The sequence below is a fragment of the Alosa alosa genome, chromosome 11 (genome assembly GCF_017589495.1).
Source record: "Alosa alosa isolate M-15738 ecotype Scorff River chromosome 11, AALO_Geno_1.1, whole genome shotgun sequence".
Taxonomy (NCBI): Eukaryota; Metazoa; Chordata; class Actinopteri; order Clupeiformes; family Clupeidae; genus Alosa; species Alosa alosa.
In genome coordinates, this window is record NC_063199.1 from 1,292,369 (window position 1) to 1,311,043 (window position 18,675).

The 18,675-nt window shown below is 40.5% G+C and overlaps 1 protein-coding gene and 1 long non-coding RNA gene across 7 annotated transcripts in view; both read left to right on the plus strand.

The window, feature by feature from the left end:
- Positions 1–754: 754 nt before the first annotated feature.
- Positions 755–4,191, plus strand: LOC125303716. Of its 2 annotated transcripts, XR_007195085.1 has the most exons (4): positions 755–886; positions 2,926–3,049; positions 3,435–3,782; positions 3,944–4,188. It is a non-coding gene; the product is annotated as an uncharacterized LOC125303716 (long non-coding RNA). The 2 variants fall into 2 exon arrangements; XR_007195084.1 differs by lacking the exon at positions 755–886 and having other exon boundaries at positions 2,670–3,049; positions 3,944–4,191.
- A 4,163-nt stretch (positions 4,192–8,354) lies between these two features.
- adpgk (ADP-dependent glucokinase) overlaps positions 8,355–18,675 on the plus strand; it is a 37,650-nt gene continuing 27,329 nt past the window's right edge. For 2 of the 5 annotated variants that reach the window (XM_048256488.1, XM_048256490.1), the window contains exons 1-3: positions 8,379–8,545; positions 9,003–9,255; positions 9,356–9,581. In XM_048256488.1, the coding sequence (XP_048112445.1) occupies positions 9,017–9,255; positions 9,356–9,581 (465 nt within the window). In that variant the 5' untranslated portion in view covers positions 8,379–8,545; positions 9,003–9,016. Of the gene's footprint in view, positions 8,546–9,002; positions 9,256–9,355; positions 9,582–18,675 lie in introns of those variants that run through there. The other 3 variants (XM_048256489.1, XM_048256492.1, XM_048256494.1) reach the window with 3 other exon arrangements.

Here is an 18,675-nt window from a genome sequence, read left to right on the forward strand (position 1 = left end):
TTAATGCGAGCGTCTCAAAGTTTGGGACAACCAAACAGCAGTGTAGGCAAAGCAAATTCTAATTGTTAGGTTACCATAGCTGTCTTTTCTCTAGGCCTGGGCCTATCGGAAATCGCGACATAAGCACATTGGTTTCTTTTTTCTTTTCTTTCTTGTTCGCGTGTTGGGTAGTGAAGCGATAATGCATTTAAAGCAGTACATCATGTGAGCCAGAGCCGATATGGCCAGAACTGCTCCTCTGTAAAGGTATTTCTGTCCCACCCAAATTTGCTGAACTACTTGCGAAGTAGCCTATTCATCACAGACATCACATGTATCACACGAAAGAGCTTTTTCTCAGCCTTTAAACAATGTTAGTGGTTAGTTGTTGTGGTAAACGGTTCGAGAAAAGTAACTTTAATTGAATCATATTTTTTTGCCCGCCTCCTACCCATTCATCTTGGTGGAATACTTCGCGAACTTTCCCTCAACACATCACAAACCATATATCAGAATAAACAGCAGACCTTACCAAACATAAAGGTGTAAAGCATTCCCCTGCACAGTCATTCCAGAGTAATCTGGTTTTAAATTTGCAGCAATGTCTTTATGCATGTCTCCACTCTCCTAATGTGTTTCAAGTCTACATGATTTTATAATAGGCCAAATACAAAATAAATGTTACAAATATCGCCTAGATAAGCATTACAATCAGAGGATATACACACTCTTAGAAAAAAGGGTTCTTGTGGGTGCTAAATAGAACAATGGGGGTTCTTTGCCAAGGAAATAGAACCTTTTGCCTGAAAAGGGTGCTATTTCTTACTCGCGAGGATTATTTGAACTTAAACGACCGTTTATGGAACCCTTTCCCGGAGAAGCTCACTCTGCTGCAGTGGATTTAACGGTAAGTGGCACAAAGTTTTTTCTGCTTTCCCCCCATTCATAATCATTGCCCGTGTGGCCTGCAAATCGAAACATTAAGTGATACTTCTTTAAGCAAAAGCAAGGGGCGTTCCCCGTAAACGTCGGTGGGCGTTAACACATGACGATCAGCTGTCAGAAGTAGTAAATTGTAACGTTAGAGATTTGTTGAATAATGTTAGCAGCAGCTAGCTTCTAGCTATCATAGACATTGATTCACCCTAACGTTACTGGATCCATCATTAAGATAAGTTTTGTACTTTCTTGTCAGCCTGGCAATAAAATCAACTATCGATTATATGATTTCGAGCTTGTGTAGAACGACACTACTGTTCAATATCCTCCCTCTCCCCGATTGAGTTAAAGCTATCTACAGCTAGCCTGCTAGCGCTAGCTGTCGCTAGCTAGTGAACATAGAAGCAAAGCCAAAGAGTATAGAAGTAACTTCTATACTCTTTGGCAAAGCAGAGTAATCAGCTAGCATTACTAACGTCAGCTAACATACGATGCAAATGATTTGGCAATAACTAATACTTCATTAGCAGACTGTTTAGTTAAATTACAGGGAACCCAGCCAACAAGTTAGGATAGCTAACAGTAGCCAATAGTGCTATAACAGACTTCTGAAACACATACAGATAGAGCTACCAGTTGAACCTCGTTCATGTATCATGCTGGGCTCATTGCAAATTACAATGTATTTAGTACATCTGTATAGCTAACGCTACGGCTCTGGTGTCTGTAAGACAATACAGGCATCTAAAAGAGGATGGAACTCACTAACTCACTACAATATGTAGTTGTGACGGTCTAGCTACGACCGCACATGACCTGTGACCTGTCGGCACTCGTCTGCTATGCATCAGCTGATATTTGCGCGCACACACACACACACAACACGTACACTCATACATGGGCCATTGCTATGTGGCTAGCACTTTTAAGATGTGTAAGAAACGACACAAGACAGAGCTATTAGCAATGGTGGCACGTTTATTGTTTGTCTGAGTTAAGACGCGTAAACTTGGGTCAAGTATTAATGTTTGTCAACCGATAGCTACCGATTCGCGTTCATGGCGTAGTCCTCTCGTTCCAGCTTCTGAAGGTCCGGTTGCAAAGGAGGGCCGACTGGATCCCATGGACTGTTTATTGTTTCCAGGCGGTATTGGACCGTTCCATTATGTCAATTGGTTGTGGGGGATTCGAGGCGGACGGTAATAAAAGCCGATCGATGTTCAGTCTTACCACATGTAACCAAGTCTGTTATTTAACTATGTATTTTGCTAGTGACCTATGATGTATATTTATGCTTGTGGCCCAGGGTCTGTCTTGTCTATTGTGTGTTAATTGACTGTTTAGTGTTTACCTGTCATGTTAAATGGTGCTGGCCGCCAGGTATATGTTCCCCTCTGTCTAGTCTGATGTTAGTCTTACCTGGCCTATGTGATGTGTAGGGTACTGTGAGGAGGCCTACTATGACTCTGTTACAATGCCGCTGTATTTTGATTAGAAGCTAAAGCAGATTTTTCATATTGGTTCAATATTGCAAGATTAGATGCTAAAGCAGATTTTTCATACTGGTTCAATATCGCAATTTTGGAAGATTATTATTAACATTTTTCTGTGCATTTTTCTATGGACTCTTCTGCTTGGTTGTTCGAGCCAAGCCGAATAATAAATTACTGTCCATCTTCACTACTGCCTCTGCTTCTTTGGCCACACCCACATTTGTTAATGGTAATTTCCGCTCGGTTCCATTACAGTACTTAATGTCTCTATGTCTTATTTTTCATTTTAGATGAAGATGTCTGTCAATGGCTTCAGTCCATCAATTTAATTGATGGCAAAAATATAGTATCCATTACCTCTGACTATCTTTAAGTGTCCAATTTGTGATGTAAAGTTTTACCTTCCCAAATATTTGCAACATCTACAGCTACTTCATCAGCATCTTCCTGATTTCTGTATTGTTTGCATTATATTTAATGTAATGAAGGTCTATTGTCATACTTGCATTAACAGAACAGCAAATTGATGGGGAGACTGCTGGGGTTGACAGAGAGGATGGTTGAACAACTGTTTCCTCTGATGAAACACAGTCTTGTTTTTGAGAGGTGGAAAAGTTACGCAAATCATCGTTGGTTCAGTGAGTATACTTCATTAATTTCTCCTGGTAAAGAGATTTTTTTCATGAAGGTTTTTAGGACCACATGTTATTTTTTTCTGCCTATAGACTTGTGTTATTTTTTCCTGCCTATTGTTTAATAACGCTCAGCATCTCCTCTGCTACTAAAACCACGAGTAGGAAAATTCTAATTCCAATGATTGTTCTTTCAGGTACCCAAACCATAACAAATACACTGATGTCCTGTGGTGTCTGATCACTAGATATCCATTTCTTAATGACCACAGCTAATCTGGTTATGTATGTTATTTTTTAATGTTTTGTTATGGAAAACATTATTCCTCAATTGAATTCCTATACTACTCTGACTCTGTCTGAGTCTCATAATTCATGTCTTTACTCAAAGGAGACCCTGCTGGAGTGTTTTAGGAATAAGTTCAGAAAGGAAAGGTCTCCTTTGATAAACCTGACAACGGTGCAGGAGATTAAGAGAGTTTGGTGTTAGAAGACAACGAATTGTGGACCGTGTGCCTCTGGAGGACCCACCTGGACATCAGGTGCCATTTTTACATTCTTGCTTGTCTTTAGCCTGTTTGTTTTCTCGTCTGTATGTCTATATGCTAGCTAGTCACAGTAGCCACTGTTTGTCAGTACAGATATCTTAATATTACACATTTCTCTTTGCTAATTTCAGAGAGCAAAAAAGTACAGAGTGGGGGTCCAGATGTCTTCTGATTACGAGCCAACACAAGAGGTTTGTAATATGTTTGTGAATGAAATGTTGAATCATACAGCAGGTCTGGCTACATTATTTATTTATTTCTGATTGAATGAAAGACTATCTGGCTTGAGAAAATTTATATTATCATTGCTCACATTTGTTTTGCATTCTCTGCATGTCTTTTTTTTTTTCAGATGATGTTGGACCTTGAAGCAGTTGGGGAGGACTACCACAGCTTTCAAGAGCATATAAATGCCATAAACAATTAGATGTGCCGTCGTCAGCCAGATATTAGTCATATAATGGACAGGATGAGGCAAACTGTCTATAAGAGGGTAGAGCAAATGGGAAAGCCAACTGAGGAGGTGATGGAGATGTTCCAATTTCTTTGGGTGCCAGAGCAGGTGAGTAGCAAAGTCTTATAGTAGTATTACTATCATTACAATTAACAATTACAATTAGCATCCATAAAGATGGATGGCATCACAATAGCAAGTGGAGAGATGTGCCACATGCCCTCCAATGCAAATTTATCATTGGCCCCTCCCCTGACATTGATGCCTCCTTAGGCCTTGTCTGTATTTTTTGTTTATATTTTCTTTTTGATGTTCAGTACCCAAGAGGCCCACCACACATTACTATTCTTTGAAAGACGCCTTAACCTGTCTATGTCTAAGCCCTCCACTCCAGTGTTGCGTGTGGAAAAAATGTTATCATAAAGTGTGTTTTATAATCATTTGAAATTTATTAATTTGTAAAAATGTAACTATTGCTGTTTTGAGCATATTTATTAGCTTTGCTTATCATTTTTTATGCAAGTAATATAGAAGATATGTTTAAGCAATGAATATGTAAATTAATGTGTAAATATGTAGCTATTGTTGTTTTGAGTGTCTTATGACACACATTTTTTTGCGAGTAATATAAAAGATATGCTAGAGCAATGAATATGTAAATTAATGTAGAAATACTGAATACAGTATTTAAATGATATTTGAAAGATGTGTCAATTTTTGATTAATGTTGTCTATTTGAATTTAACATTTCATACACATTATACGCTACTTCTCATTAATTAGCACAATGAAATAATAATACTACTACTACTACTAATACTTAGTAATAGTAATAATAAGTAGTAGTAGGCCTAGTAGTAATAAAACACACCTGGTAGTTATGGTTCCATTTAGAACCATTAGAATGTAAAATAATGGCACCCCTGATGGTTCATCTTATAGAACCTTTTTAAAAGGTTCCATTTGGAACCATTTAGGGTGCCTTATTTGTATCAAAGGATGGAACCTTTTTAGGTTCCATGTGGAACCTTTTTTTCTTAGAGTGCATATAGGGCAGACAGACGCTCACGAGTTCATGCTTTGTTGCATTTTGCTGATTGCATTCCAAGCTACAGTCAACTCTATAGCAGGCATTGAATGACTGGAGACTTTGTGAATTTATAGATTGACATAATGTGCTGTCTCTGCAATTGCTGCTTTTGATCAGTTAGATTTATTTGCAATCTCCTGTGGTGGGCTGGACATAGCATTGAAATGCCCGCCCAGATTCCCCTTTCCGCCTTGACCCATTCACACTGGTGGCGGAACGAAAAAACTCGGCAAAATGTCTAGGGGGCTTGGTAGTAAATTTGGCGAGACACTTTGTCCCGCCGTTCCGCCTCGGTCTATGTGAAAGGGACAGTCATTCCGCGATTCTGGTACATAAAATCGCAGCGATTTTGCCAGTGTGAAAGGGCCTATAGTCAACTTGACAAAAGAATAGAAGTTAAGATAACACCAAGGGAAATCATTTTTTACAGTGCAGTGGGCGGTTAGGGATATAATATGTTGGATCATTGAATTAAGATAGCAGGGAGCAGATCCAGTCAGTGTCCTATAGGCTAAAGTATGAGTGAAGGATGAGACAGGATGGCAGCCATTCTAGACCAATCTTCCAGAGGCCTCCCAAAGCTGTTATGAACTGATCCATTGTGGCTGTGTTGCAGGTGGAAAAAGGCTGCCCTCAAGTGCACTGATCTTTGCACTAGCGGTCCGTTGAACGCATGTTCTATTTGCAGAATTCACGTGAAAAAATATAAAAATATATTGTTGCTTATTTAGATTTTCAATTGAGCACAGTTACGGTTTTCTGTTCAGAAGTTAAAATTTGAAATGATGCGTCAATTTTCTAATTTTCCTTTTTTGCGCTTGTGGTTGGACTGAACCAGGGGGAGAACACCATCTAGCTGGGCCAGGCTAGATGGTGGAAGAGAGCGCCGTCTGAAGTTGTTCGTGATTTTAACTCATTACTTTAGAGATTAATAACTGAAACTTCGCCGATTTTTGGGAGATGGCAGTTTAACATAACTTTCAGCCTATGTTGAATATATCTATAGTAGGCTATATTTGAATACCATGGTCATGCTATACCATAGCAAATAATTCCAGAATGCTTCGCCATCGACGTCAGTCTAGGCTATACAGGCTACCCTAAGCACTGTTTGACATGGGACATTTTGAGACACTTTACGCTAGACTAGTAGCCTAGAAATCTAGACGCGCCCCTAGCGGCAAATTACATTTGCTGCCAGGGCTAGTCTAGCAACTCTCTGTTGGCTTGTGAGCTCCAGAAATCGAAACTTAATCAGGCCAATGAAATCGTGTATAGAGTCGTTAGGTGGGCTTAACATAATGATTGATGGCAGAGTTGCAATGGTTTGGCTTGAATTCCCTGCTACTTGAAAACAAATAAGATGGATGTTGCTGCTGGCGAACAGTGTGACACGAGTTAAGCTTTTATTAAGTTGGCAAACGTTTGAACTAGCCAACTAGCTCCGCTGGTTGGAAACACATGGGACTCATAGCGCTGCCGCTGTCCTATTGCGTGCAGAGGGAATTTGAAAGACAACTGATTATCCCGCCCCTCGGACTGAGCACTGCCAACGGTGAGTGCCCAGACCCTACATTTTAATGTGGGTCTGGCCCATCAGGCTACCTGTCCACTAGCCGGGATAATTTAGATGCAGTCTTGGCAATTCACCAGGAGAGGTCGCTGTTACTGAAGCTTCGGGTAATGAACCCATTTTCGAATCAACTGTTCAAAGTGGTTTAGTGCTTCACCATAGCTTCATTTGCCCATCACTAGTTAGGTCTGAAGTATTTTACTAAGATAAGCAGTCGGAACCGAAGTTGCCATAGTGGCTTACAGCCACTTTCCTGTCCTATCACTCTCAAAATTAGGAAGTAAGCTATAACTTTGTGAAATTTCCCTTGAGGTGTAGACACACATCAGTGGAAAAAGAAAATATGAGGGCTCAAGTGGGAGGCACCAGTTGATTTGACATGACATTAGGGCTGCAGCTATCGATTCTTTTTGTAATCGATTAATCTAGCACTTTATCGATCGATTAATCGGATACATTTTTGCATTTTTAAACGACCAAAACAAATAATGCATAACGAAAATGACATTGCTGTAAAATGATCAAGCAATTGGCACAGAGGTATTTATTCTAACTCCAACATTTGGCTCCAAAACTAAGCCCATTTATTGCAATTTACCAATTTAGTGTTTATAAGTGCCAGTGCCAACAATTAAATAATGTTCAAAATGTTCTCTGTAAAATTGCAACCTCTTGTGCATTACTTAGCTGGGTGAACAAAGCTGTCCATATTATGTTGTTAAGTAATGGGAGGGAGAAGAGGGGAAGCAATTTAATGTATTAATATGCACAACAGGTTTCATGCTGTAATCTAGACCTGACATCAAAGTAAATATCTGTTTTATGTAGATTTCTACACCTGCAGCATTTGGCATTAGGCTACTAACAAATTATTTCACCATTACTAAAAAATAGCCTACCATAAGGCTACTAACAAATAATTTCTGGGGTGAGCCTATTTGCTATGGTAACCTAGCAACCTGTGTGTGTGTGTGTGCACGCGTGCGGTTCGTGAGGGAAGATGAGGGTGCATGCATGTGAGGGGTTCTTTTTTAGGCATACTATCTTGCAATTGAACGTGAATAAGTTTATTAGGCTACTTAAAAACATCAAAGCTAAACATTATATCACGACATCGCTACAAATATAGTATGTGATTAAAATCAGCCAAAATCAATGTAGGCTTTAGGCTACGTAGCTAGATAGATAGATAGCCTACATTATAGACGCTTGGTGAAACAGCATGGAGTGGATGTTTTCGGTTCAGATGCTCGTTCTTTTCCTTTTTGAGTATGTAATGATCCCAAAACTGTACTTGAAAACTTTAGACATTCTCTGCCATTTATGGACATCTTGACTCCGCAATCGCGCCAGCTAAATTCAGAATGTATCGCCAGAGTCAGTCTACGACATTCTCTGGTATCACGATTCACGCGCTAGTGGTGTGCTTCCTGAACAACAGTCCGTGTGGAACAATCAGATCCCTGTGCGTATAGTGCGCATCATAGGAATTTAACGAGGCTTCGAGGCAGGGTTTTTGCCTCGAGTAATTTTTGTAATCGAGTTATTCGAGTAAATCGATGAATCGTTTCAGCCCTACATGACATGATGTCCGGGATGAACGAAACATCACGAATATTTGACAACCGTGACTTTTTCTGTGACTTTTATTCTGACGAGAAACTTGTCATGATACTCGACGACAGTGACGTACTAGGAAGACCTGGTCTATGTTTCAACTTGCAGCTAGTTTTAACTAACACGGTATGATAACGTGATGTTAAACTAATGTAATTGCGTGATTAAAACATCGTGCAAATATCAATATTGACGGTGTCTTTCCATAGAACTACAGCAGGTAACAATATATTCCATTACACCTAACGTCTGATCACACATGACACGCTGGTTTGACGAAGGCTATATTTGGTAACGTTGACCAGTTTAATGTTCAAGTTGCCTTGTGTCAGCTAACTTAACCGTGCTGTTAGGTTATCGATGCATGTATTGCATCACTAGCCCTTCCGACAACAACATACACACTAACATTAGAGCTTTGTTATTTGTACGTCTTGCAAATCATAAGTAAATTAATAGGTTTCATGTAGCAATATATGCTGACGTCAATACAAAACAAGGCACATTTTGTCTTAGATTTAAAAGACGGATTTAGTGTGTTATTATGTGTTCATACATGTGCTTAGTAAACGTCTATTTACGGGAAATGGCCGTCACTGTTAAAAATAAAGCAGAACGCACGCATTGGCGTTTTAAACGTTAAGGTTCAATACTGTCTACATTTGTCACTGTTGCAGAATAGAGTGGAAGCATGTGGAAGACGGCCACAGTTATAGCAGTGTTTGCGGTCACTTTGGGGTATTTCTATCATACTCATCCAAACCTGCCAGGTCAGCTGTGGTACTTCTCTCTACCATTCCCCAATGGCTCCAGTACCCTGAATGTAGAGGAGGACAACCTCAACACACCCACTTTTGAACAGGCCATTGCCAGTGCGTGGGAGGCTCTTATCACTGCTCCTACGCATCAGTGGAAAAGGATTGCTGTTGGGTAAATATGTGGTTTAAGTCACTGGGTACCTTTCTCTCTTTATTGAAATATGTGTGTGTTGCAATGGTAAGTGTCTTCCATCTGTTTCTAATGTTTTCAGAGTGAATGCCTGTGTGGACGTGGTGGTGTCAGGTGTGGGTTTACTTGAAGCTTTGACTCTTGATCCTGGAAGAGGCTTTGACCATGAGGTTTTGCAGTCCAAAAATGACCTGATGGAAGCCTTTCTTCATTTTATGGAGAGGGGTGCTGCAGCAGAGCGCTTCTTCACAGACAAGGAAGTATTCCTTAGTATTGCACAGGCTGCTGCTGAGGACCCTAGTGCTCAGGTAACTAAATAAGGCAGTTTGATATAGGCCTATCATACAGTCATACTGGCCTTTCAAGATGGATTGTTAGATTCACTCGATTGTTACAAAGTGGGTGGAATGACTAGGCCAGATGCAAAAGACACATTTTGTTTGTATTTTACTAGTATTAGCATACTGTACCCTCCACATTTATTGTCACCCCTGGTAAAGTGGAGGAAAAAAAGAGGTACATTAAATCTTCTACAATTTATGTCAGTCTCACAATGAAAACAATTAGGAAATTCCAACATTATACAGAAGCAATTTTATTCTGAAAAAAAAAAAAAAACCCTCATAAATACAAAGTTCATGACCTCATTCTATAGAGAACCGAAGTCCACAGAATTACACATATGTTTGTCAATTTTCAAGACAATTTATCATGTAAAGAATGTTGCAATTTGTTGCGTAACAATTGAATTACAACATTGTGAAAGCTCGTAATTCCAATGACTACAAACCAATCAGTCGCGCTAGTGACGTTAGCCCATTCACAGCCTTACTGGAATGTACAAGCATACCAGCAACAGGTCTTACTTGGGCTTCCCTGGCCGATGAAATAGAGGATTAAACACATAAGGTAAGTTGTATTCGTCCATAGAGTGTACATAAACTACTGTTAAGTGACAAAGCTGGTAGCAGGATGTAACCGTTAACTAGCATGATAGCTAGCTGTACCGTTTCACTACGTTGGTGACATACATCGTTCGAGACGTGTGATGTAGTTCACTGAACGGATTCACACAAAAACATAACTTTTGCAGTCTATCGAACAACAGTACTTTCCTTTTTTTTTTTTATGTATATTTTTTGGGTTTTTTATGCCTTTAATGATATAGGACAGTGGAGAGTGACAGGAAGTGAGTGGGAGAGAGAGCAGGGGTGGGATCCGGAAAAGACCACGGGGCGGGAATCGAACCTGGGTCGCCGGCGTACAGTGCAGGTGCCCCAGCCAGTTGCGCCACAGTTGGGGCCACAACAGTACTTTCTTGACGTAGTACAGTGTCTTGTGTAATTCCGCTGGATTTTCTTGTAAAAATTAATTTTTTTGCATATTTTGCTAGTATTCACCCCTTGCAAGTGACGTCACGTTTTGTTCGCGCCACAGCAAAATAGCCTAGTGGACGGCAAGAACACGAATCAAATCAATGGGTTGTAATGGGACATATCGCACAGCTAGGAGATTATAGTGAGATTTAACCGTAGTAATGCCCTTCCACGACTGTTGGCTTATTGTTTGGAATACAACAACATCCCATGTTCTTGCATAGATATATTTTGGTTTGTTTTCTTTGTGTTTCGGCAGTATTTCAACCACAATTGCATGCTTACCTCCTCAGTGTATAAAGCACAGCAGCGGTTGCTATAGCAACCATAGACTCTGAACAGGACGGCAGATAGCACTTAGGCAAAGTCTTTGGCAAGATCTGAATGTAAACAGATAATACCGTTCAAGTTTTTTTTTAATTTCCTATTTCTTTCAATTCTTTAACTTAAGACATGTAAGAAGTAAGTTTATTAAGCTGGGCAGCGTACAAACTGGACGAGTTACATTAGCCCTAGCACTATGAGCTACGATACCGTTAGCTAGAATAGTTAGCTTCTAAAGCGTGGCAGCTAGTTATTATTTCATGTTCTGATATGACATTCTTAACGTTTTGACTATGTTACAACTGATAAAAAGCAAGACAAATAAAGTAACCAAATCGCTTTGCAATATTTTAGTCCAGAAATACTTATGGGTGTTCATTTACCATAATGTTAATTACAGTAGCCCTAGCGTAGCGTTATCTCCGCTTGCTGTTACCACCAGTTTTAATAACTTTACATTTGCGATCATGACCCATTTCATCTAACAACACCACTGGCATCTTCTTTGACTATCAGACCCCAAACAGCAATTCATTGAACTACAAAGATGTTATAGTAATGGTGTTCAGTTCATCATAATCTTTATGACATAATGTAATTTGCTGTCCAGCATGGAGCCGTCACGTGACTTAAGTCACGTGTCTGCAAGGGGTGAATAGAGTCTAAGGAACAAGATTTTTTTTGTCTTCAAATTTTCACGATCCATTTTCACACTTAGATGACATCATCATTTATATAATGCATAATTAAGACTGGGACTACTATGACTTGGGGGTCAAATGTGAGAAAACACTGGTAAAGAGGGTATTCTGCCTAATTTTTGGGTGCTGATTCTGAATATCATATTTACTTAGCATATTTTTTAGTTTTAAACCTGCTAATTAGCATTTGCGGCCTGAAACTGGCCTCCATAGGCAACATAGAACGGGTGAATAGAGTACCGAAGCCATGACCAAAACGTCACTCTTAACAGCCGCCAGTCTTTGAGAAGACGTGAAATATCCACTGGAATTTTGTTTCTTACTATTACACCTGCCAGGGTATCCGTGTTATGTCTAAGCTGCTGCCTAGCAGGTAAAGCACGTTTAAATGGCTATAGCCTACATTTAAAACAATTTATTAGCTAGAAATGATGCCACATGTCTACATTCAATGCTATTTAAGCCACTTCGAAAGTTTGTTTAGATCCAGTGATTCTGCCGTCATGGAAACGCTACGTCACACTTCGTGACTCTATAGGGTAAAATATTTACCCTTGATATTCTTATGAAACTTTACTAGTTGATTATTTATGTAGAGACAATATTTTTTTGCATTACAAGTTTTCTGAAAATATATGTTTAGGGATGTAATTTAACAATATCTCATTAATTGCATACATTTCAATTACAGACATCTGAATATTGGATAGTTAACATTGAATGTAGTCACGTTCAGGTTTGCCTTCAGAACTTTTTCTGGATTCAGAGCCTTAAAAGAATGGCTTGTTCAAGCGCCAGTCCTAGGTTATGCCGATTTCAGTCGTCCCTTTATCTTAGAGACGGATGCAAGCCATGCAGGATTGGGGGCAGTTCTGTCACAGGAGAAGGATGGGTTACAGCGACCAATAGCCGGGTGCTAGCCGGGGCTTGCGGCCAAGTGAGAAGAACATGTCAAATTATAGTGCCATGAAACTCAAACTCCTTGCAGTCAAGTGGGCAATCACGAAAAAAAATGGCAGGTATCTCCTGGGCAACACGTTCACAGTGTACACTGACAACAATCCCCTCCAATACCTGCAGTCAGCGAAACTGGGCGCTCTGGAACATTGCTGGGTTTCTCAGCTTGCCCTCTATATTACAACATCTTGAGCTGATCTGATGCCAACATCCAAGACTCTTGGATGACAGAATCTTGTATGGTGGACACCATCCCTGGTCGAACCAAAAGAGACCTGAAAGTCCTGCAAGGGACTGTTCCCTGTATTTCCAGATACCTGTGGTTTTGGTGACGGGGACGACCACATACCCGTTAAGACAAGTGGAGTGAACCAAGGGAAGTCCGCAGTTGATAAAGCAGTGGTCCCAGATACAGGAAATGGATGGGACCTTGCACCGAGCGATCCAGGCTCCTCCTTCCAGGGATCCAGTGCTGCAGCTTTTACTGCCAAAGGTGTTGCGAGTCGAAGTGCTCACTAGCCTACACAACAACCACGGCCATCTGGGGGTGGACAGGACCACAGATTTGACATGACAGAGGTGCTACTGGCCCCAGATGTGGCATGAGGTGCAAAAGGGGTATTCTGAGTGTGAGCACTGTGTGGTTGCTAAAGCAAGACAACCCAAGCCAGAACCTTTTTGGGAAATATTAGCCACTAAGCCTTTGTAGATAATCTCCATTGACTTTACTCTCTTGGATTGGGCTAGCTCAGGACAAGCGAATGTTCTGGTAGTCACAAATGTTTTCTCAAAGTTTACCCAGGCCTTTCTCACCCTTGATCAGAGAGCTTCCACCGTAGCTAAGATTCTAACTGAGAGATGATTCTATTTGTATGGCGTGCCAAGGAGAATCCACTCTGATCAGGGGCGCAGCTTTGAGGGGGAGCTGTTGAAGCACCTGTGTGACACCTACATCATAACAAAGACTAGAACCACCACTTATCCTCCAGAGTGGAATGGTCAATGTGAACGTTTCAACAGGGCACTTCATGACTTGCTCAGGACCTTACCCCTTGAAAAGAAGCGTAAATGGCCCCAGTTGCTCCCTGAGCTGCTGTTCGCCTTTAATACCACTGTGTACCAGTCCACACAGTACTCCCCATACAAGCTGATGTTCAGTCAGAAGCCACAGTTACCAGTTGACCACCTACTTGGAAATACTGGAGGTGACCACAGGGACAGTCCACCGACTGATTGGGTGGTGCAACATCAAGAGTACCTGACTTCTGTCTATGCTAGTGCTAGGAGACACTTAAAAGAGGCTGCGGCATATCGTAGGCATGGTGGTCCTAACACTGTAGTCCTTTTCCACCTCACTGAGGCCAGGTGCAGGACAAAAAAAGCTTGTCAAGGAAAGAAGAGTAGTTGTCCGCACACTGCAATCATAACGCATAACGCAACGTTTCGCCTCATCAGGGCTGATGAAGACCCTGGTGGGTCGAAACATTGCCTTATGTTTTTAACTCAATAAATTTAGTTATTCTGGGAGATTGCAGTGTGCGGTCCTGAGACTACCCAGATTACCACCTGACACTCTAGTCTATTTCTAGTGGGCAGTGGTAGTGTAGTGGTTAAGGAGCTGGGCTAGTGCAGTAGCCTGAAAGTTGTCGGTTCAATTCCCGGCTTTCACTGTTATGCCCTTGAGCAAGGCACTTGACCCCAAGTTGCTCCGGGGAAAATGTGATCCCTTGTAATATAGCTGACATACAGTATGTAACTGACTTTGGTCAAGAAGTGTCTGCTAAATATAATGTACATGTAAGCTCTTTTGACATTGTGGAGTGTCTTGATGGAATTGGCACACACTAAAAGATTAGGCTGTATGGGGAAGAGGGCCCCCTTAAGACGTTCCACTAATAATACTGCCAGACAGCATTCAAACCCCTTCCACCTCCCACAGTCATGTTTCACATGAGTTCTCTGCCAGTGTAGCAGAAGTAAATATTCTCCCCATCCCCTTCAGGCCTTGGCAGTATAGTATGCTACCAGGACAGTGAACTTTAAAGCTAGGTGTGTATGTGGAAAGGCTGACCTGCAGCGCTGGCGCACACGCCCAGCCGTGGGTGGTGATCATATACGTAGCTTCCTCTCTGGGAGAACAATGCCGTTTGAAATTTTTGGCGCATGGGTGTTTGTAGTTGTTGGAAGAACATTGCTTCTCGCACGCCCGGCCTGTTGGCTGTGGATAACCCGTTGCTTTTAAAGAGAGCAAATGCACATGGTTTAGTGTTTGAGCAATGTTTTCCCTTGAGTTATTAGTTTTTTGTATTAGTTCAGGCTGTGAGAGGGCCATGCGTGGTTTGTCTGTTTGTTTGTACCTTATATTCTTTTGTTTGTTATTTTTGCCTACTGTTACTCAACTACCCATGCCTATGACACCTAGTGGTGTACTGTGTTGCCTGTACTATTATAAGATTATCAAGACAAATTTCTCTTAAGGTAGACAATAGAATGACATGGCAGGTCAAGGAAAGCATTAAGAATCGTTTTTGACATAGGCAACAAGGGTGGAGGTGTTTTTACACTTTTCAGACACTCAGTTCAGACTCAGTAAGTTTGAAAACTATGGATATTGTTTTAGAACCAACAACCTTTCTACATTATCTGGGGATTTTGTGTGCAAAAGGTGGAATTAATTGTCAAAAAATTAGAAGAAAATGTGAAAATCACTTTTCAGACTAGATATAATCACTTATTTTAAAACGTAACCTAACCCTAGGAAAAAAAACACTAAAGATGGATTGTGAAAATTTGAAGACAAAAAAATCTTGTTCCTTAGACTCTATATTAGCGAAATATGCAAAAAAAAATTCGAAAGAACTGGAAGTAGAAGAGCGTGACTTCGGCTCTATATAACGCAGTGCTAGAAAGTCCAATAAGATACATAATGGCAGCCTGGTTTGGCACTTTATCTGTCCAGTGCAGATCAAAAATTGAGAAACTAGTTTAAAATGTTATGAAAGTTATCAATAGAAATGACTGGTCATCCCTTCAATCTATCTGTGAAAAAGTAGTGGTAAAACATGCACGCAGTATCATAGATCAGCTCAAACTTCTTTGACCTGAGGCCCGGTCATGGCAGACTTTGGGGTCAAAAGCCCCACCAATACAACCACCCACACATTTTTTTTTTGGGGTGGCGGGGTGTCTGAGGTCAGATTATCAGGGATGCAAACATCACTCTTTTATACGTCATCTACTGCAGGCTACCAGAGGAACCAGAGAAGCGTTTTCTCATATGGGGCTGCTGGTCAAATGTTCGGTGCTTCTGTCTCTCATCTGATAATATTTAATCATGTAGCAAAGGAGTGGTAGATGTAGCCTATAGCTCTTATAGCAGCTAAGAAAATATTGGGAGGCAACTCTCTCAGTTCGTACTAGGCTACTTATTTTCGCAGTAGATCTACTTCAGCTGGAAGTTTTAACACGCAAATGTTGACTTGATTGGTGTGTAAGCTTTCAGTTGATGCTGGCACTGCCATCTGACTGTGATCATCCAAAACCGTACATAACAATTATTCCACCTACTGTATGACTGTATGAGCCTATCAGTAACAAAGTTCGATCTAGTCATAAACTTATAAAGTCATAAAGCCTATTAACCATTTTTTTTTTATGTAACCTAGGCCTAGTATCTCATGTTATGTGGGAATTGCAAGAATACAAGTGAAAACAATTCCTTACTTTAACCACGCAAGTGTGTGTGTCGTTAAATAAAACGTTAGGAAAACTCTAAATCAAAGATGGCGCTATCCATCAACAAAAACAGCATGGCGTTAAAACGTAATTTAAAGTCCCAGACATTTAAAGGGACAGCGATCACTCAAGACATACAGTAGGCCTACACCACAACTGAGTGATGAACATGAAATGCTTTTAATAGCCTACAAAACACTGCATTTAGACGACAACTGCGTGTAGAACCATGCTAATCTAGTTAAAGTGACTTACCTTCCAGCTGCCCCGGCACCGACCTATTTACAGTGCTCCCCCCGTACTGTACATCAATTCTATTCACCATATCATTAAGCATCATAGTGATACTATATCGTTTGATACTATTTCTGTTAGTCTGACATCTCCCAGGTTGCCAGATTGTGTATGAAATACACCCTAGACATACACGATCACTTACTTTCAATTTCAACCGTTTTGTCATAGGCTAAAACCTGGCAACCCAAAACCCAGGAAGCGGGTGCCATCTGCGCAGCCTGAGTCTCGCAAGCAAGCGGGCTAGTTGGATAGCCTATTCCGGAACCAGCTGTTGTCAAATTGTTGGGAATTTAATTGATTAACACATCACATAAACTGTTATTGAGTGTTGTTGATGCACAATAGGCAACTTGTGTCCTCGGAACCAAATCTGGCAGCAAGCAGCTTTGGAGTTTTGGAAGTAGGCTGCAGGCAAGCAGCTGGTGGATACATAACTGGCATGCGTAGGCTTTCGGTAAGGTAAAAGCAACGACTGAAATGCAGTGTTGAAACACTTGTATGAAACATGTTAAATATGCAAACACTGATACGCTACAAACACTGCCCCCCCCCCCCTCGATACAATACCTGCCATAAATATCTCGATACTGAAACGATACCACAGTGAAATCCTAAAATATCTGGAAAAGAAAGGAGGCAGACATCCTCCAAGTGTATTGAGTCATTTGTGTTGAATTTGGTGCACTTTTGTAGTGTGCAGGTCAATTCTGGGTTCTAAACTTCCTACATAATTGTTATTTTTATAGTCAGTAAAACAGTAGTTTGTGTGTAATTAAGTCCTTTATTGTTTGTTATAGTTAATTTACATTGTGTCCTGTTTTGGCAATAAATTACATTTACTGTAAATAGCCAAAGTAGGCTAGATCAAGATCAGTGTTCAAATTACTGCATGCAAATCACTGAATGCTATGTAGAAGGGCCTAATCTTTAGGCCATCTGATGTAGGCTACCCTAGGCCTTTCCGTGTGTACGGGATTTCCTTGACAGATGCAAAGGGGAAACAAGTGAAGATGGTCTTCTTTGCTCCCAGTGTGATTTAATAAGTACAATGTTTCAGCCACTCAGGACTTCTTAGTGTTAATTTCGTCAGACAAGACGAGACAAAATATGTTCGTCAACGACCTTTTTTCATTGACTAAGACGAGACTGCACTAATGTCCTGAAACACTGACTAAGACTATATTAACACTTTGAGTGCCAAAAACGCAATATTGTGTTTTTTGTACCCATACGTGGAGTGCCAAAAACGCAATATTATGTGTGATTTTAGGAACTCTTAGGAACTCTCAATGAATAGAACTGAAATATATATAAAAAAAGATAAAGATCGAAAACTCATGAAAACGCACAATCTGGACATTTTATCTGGACATTTTATCATAACTCGGCTTTTGATGGTTGGCCCTTTGGGTCGAATCATTGACGTATTGTGAGTATTGTACTACTAAAATAGAAAGATCAAAACAGAAAGCGGTTTTAGGATTATTATCACAAATTGAACGCCACCATAGTTTACTTTTATCACTAGGGTTGGGCACCGAAACACGGTTCTAACTGGCAATTATTTGAAATGTTATCAACAAAGTTGTAGGTGAAAACTTTATTTCACGGTGTGTTCTAAACAACATAATGGCATGATATTAATCTTTCATGTGCATGAGGCCCATATAGCATCACAATGAATATGAAGATCATGTTAAAAGTTAGCTGGCAAAAACATAAATATGTAGGTTACATACCTGATGTCACTGAGCTGTGAAAGAGGCTACGGAACCATCTCTGCACGTTATCGCTAATTAAACTCAGCTGACTGGTATTAGCGCATAGCCATAGTTGCTGTTAAAATGCCTACTAGCGCTGGGAATCTAAACACTTCAACACCGACATATAGCCAAACATGTTCAAAACTATTGCGTGTTATGGGGGAAGACATGAAATTTCTTGAAGCATTTGTGAACACACTGAATTAACTGGAAAGTAGTCCCTGTTAGAATAGCTTGCTTGCAAATGGC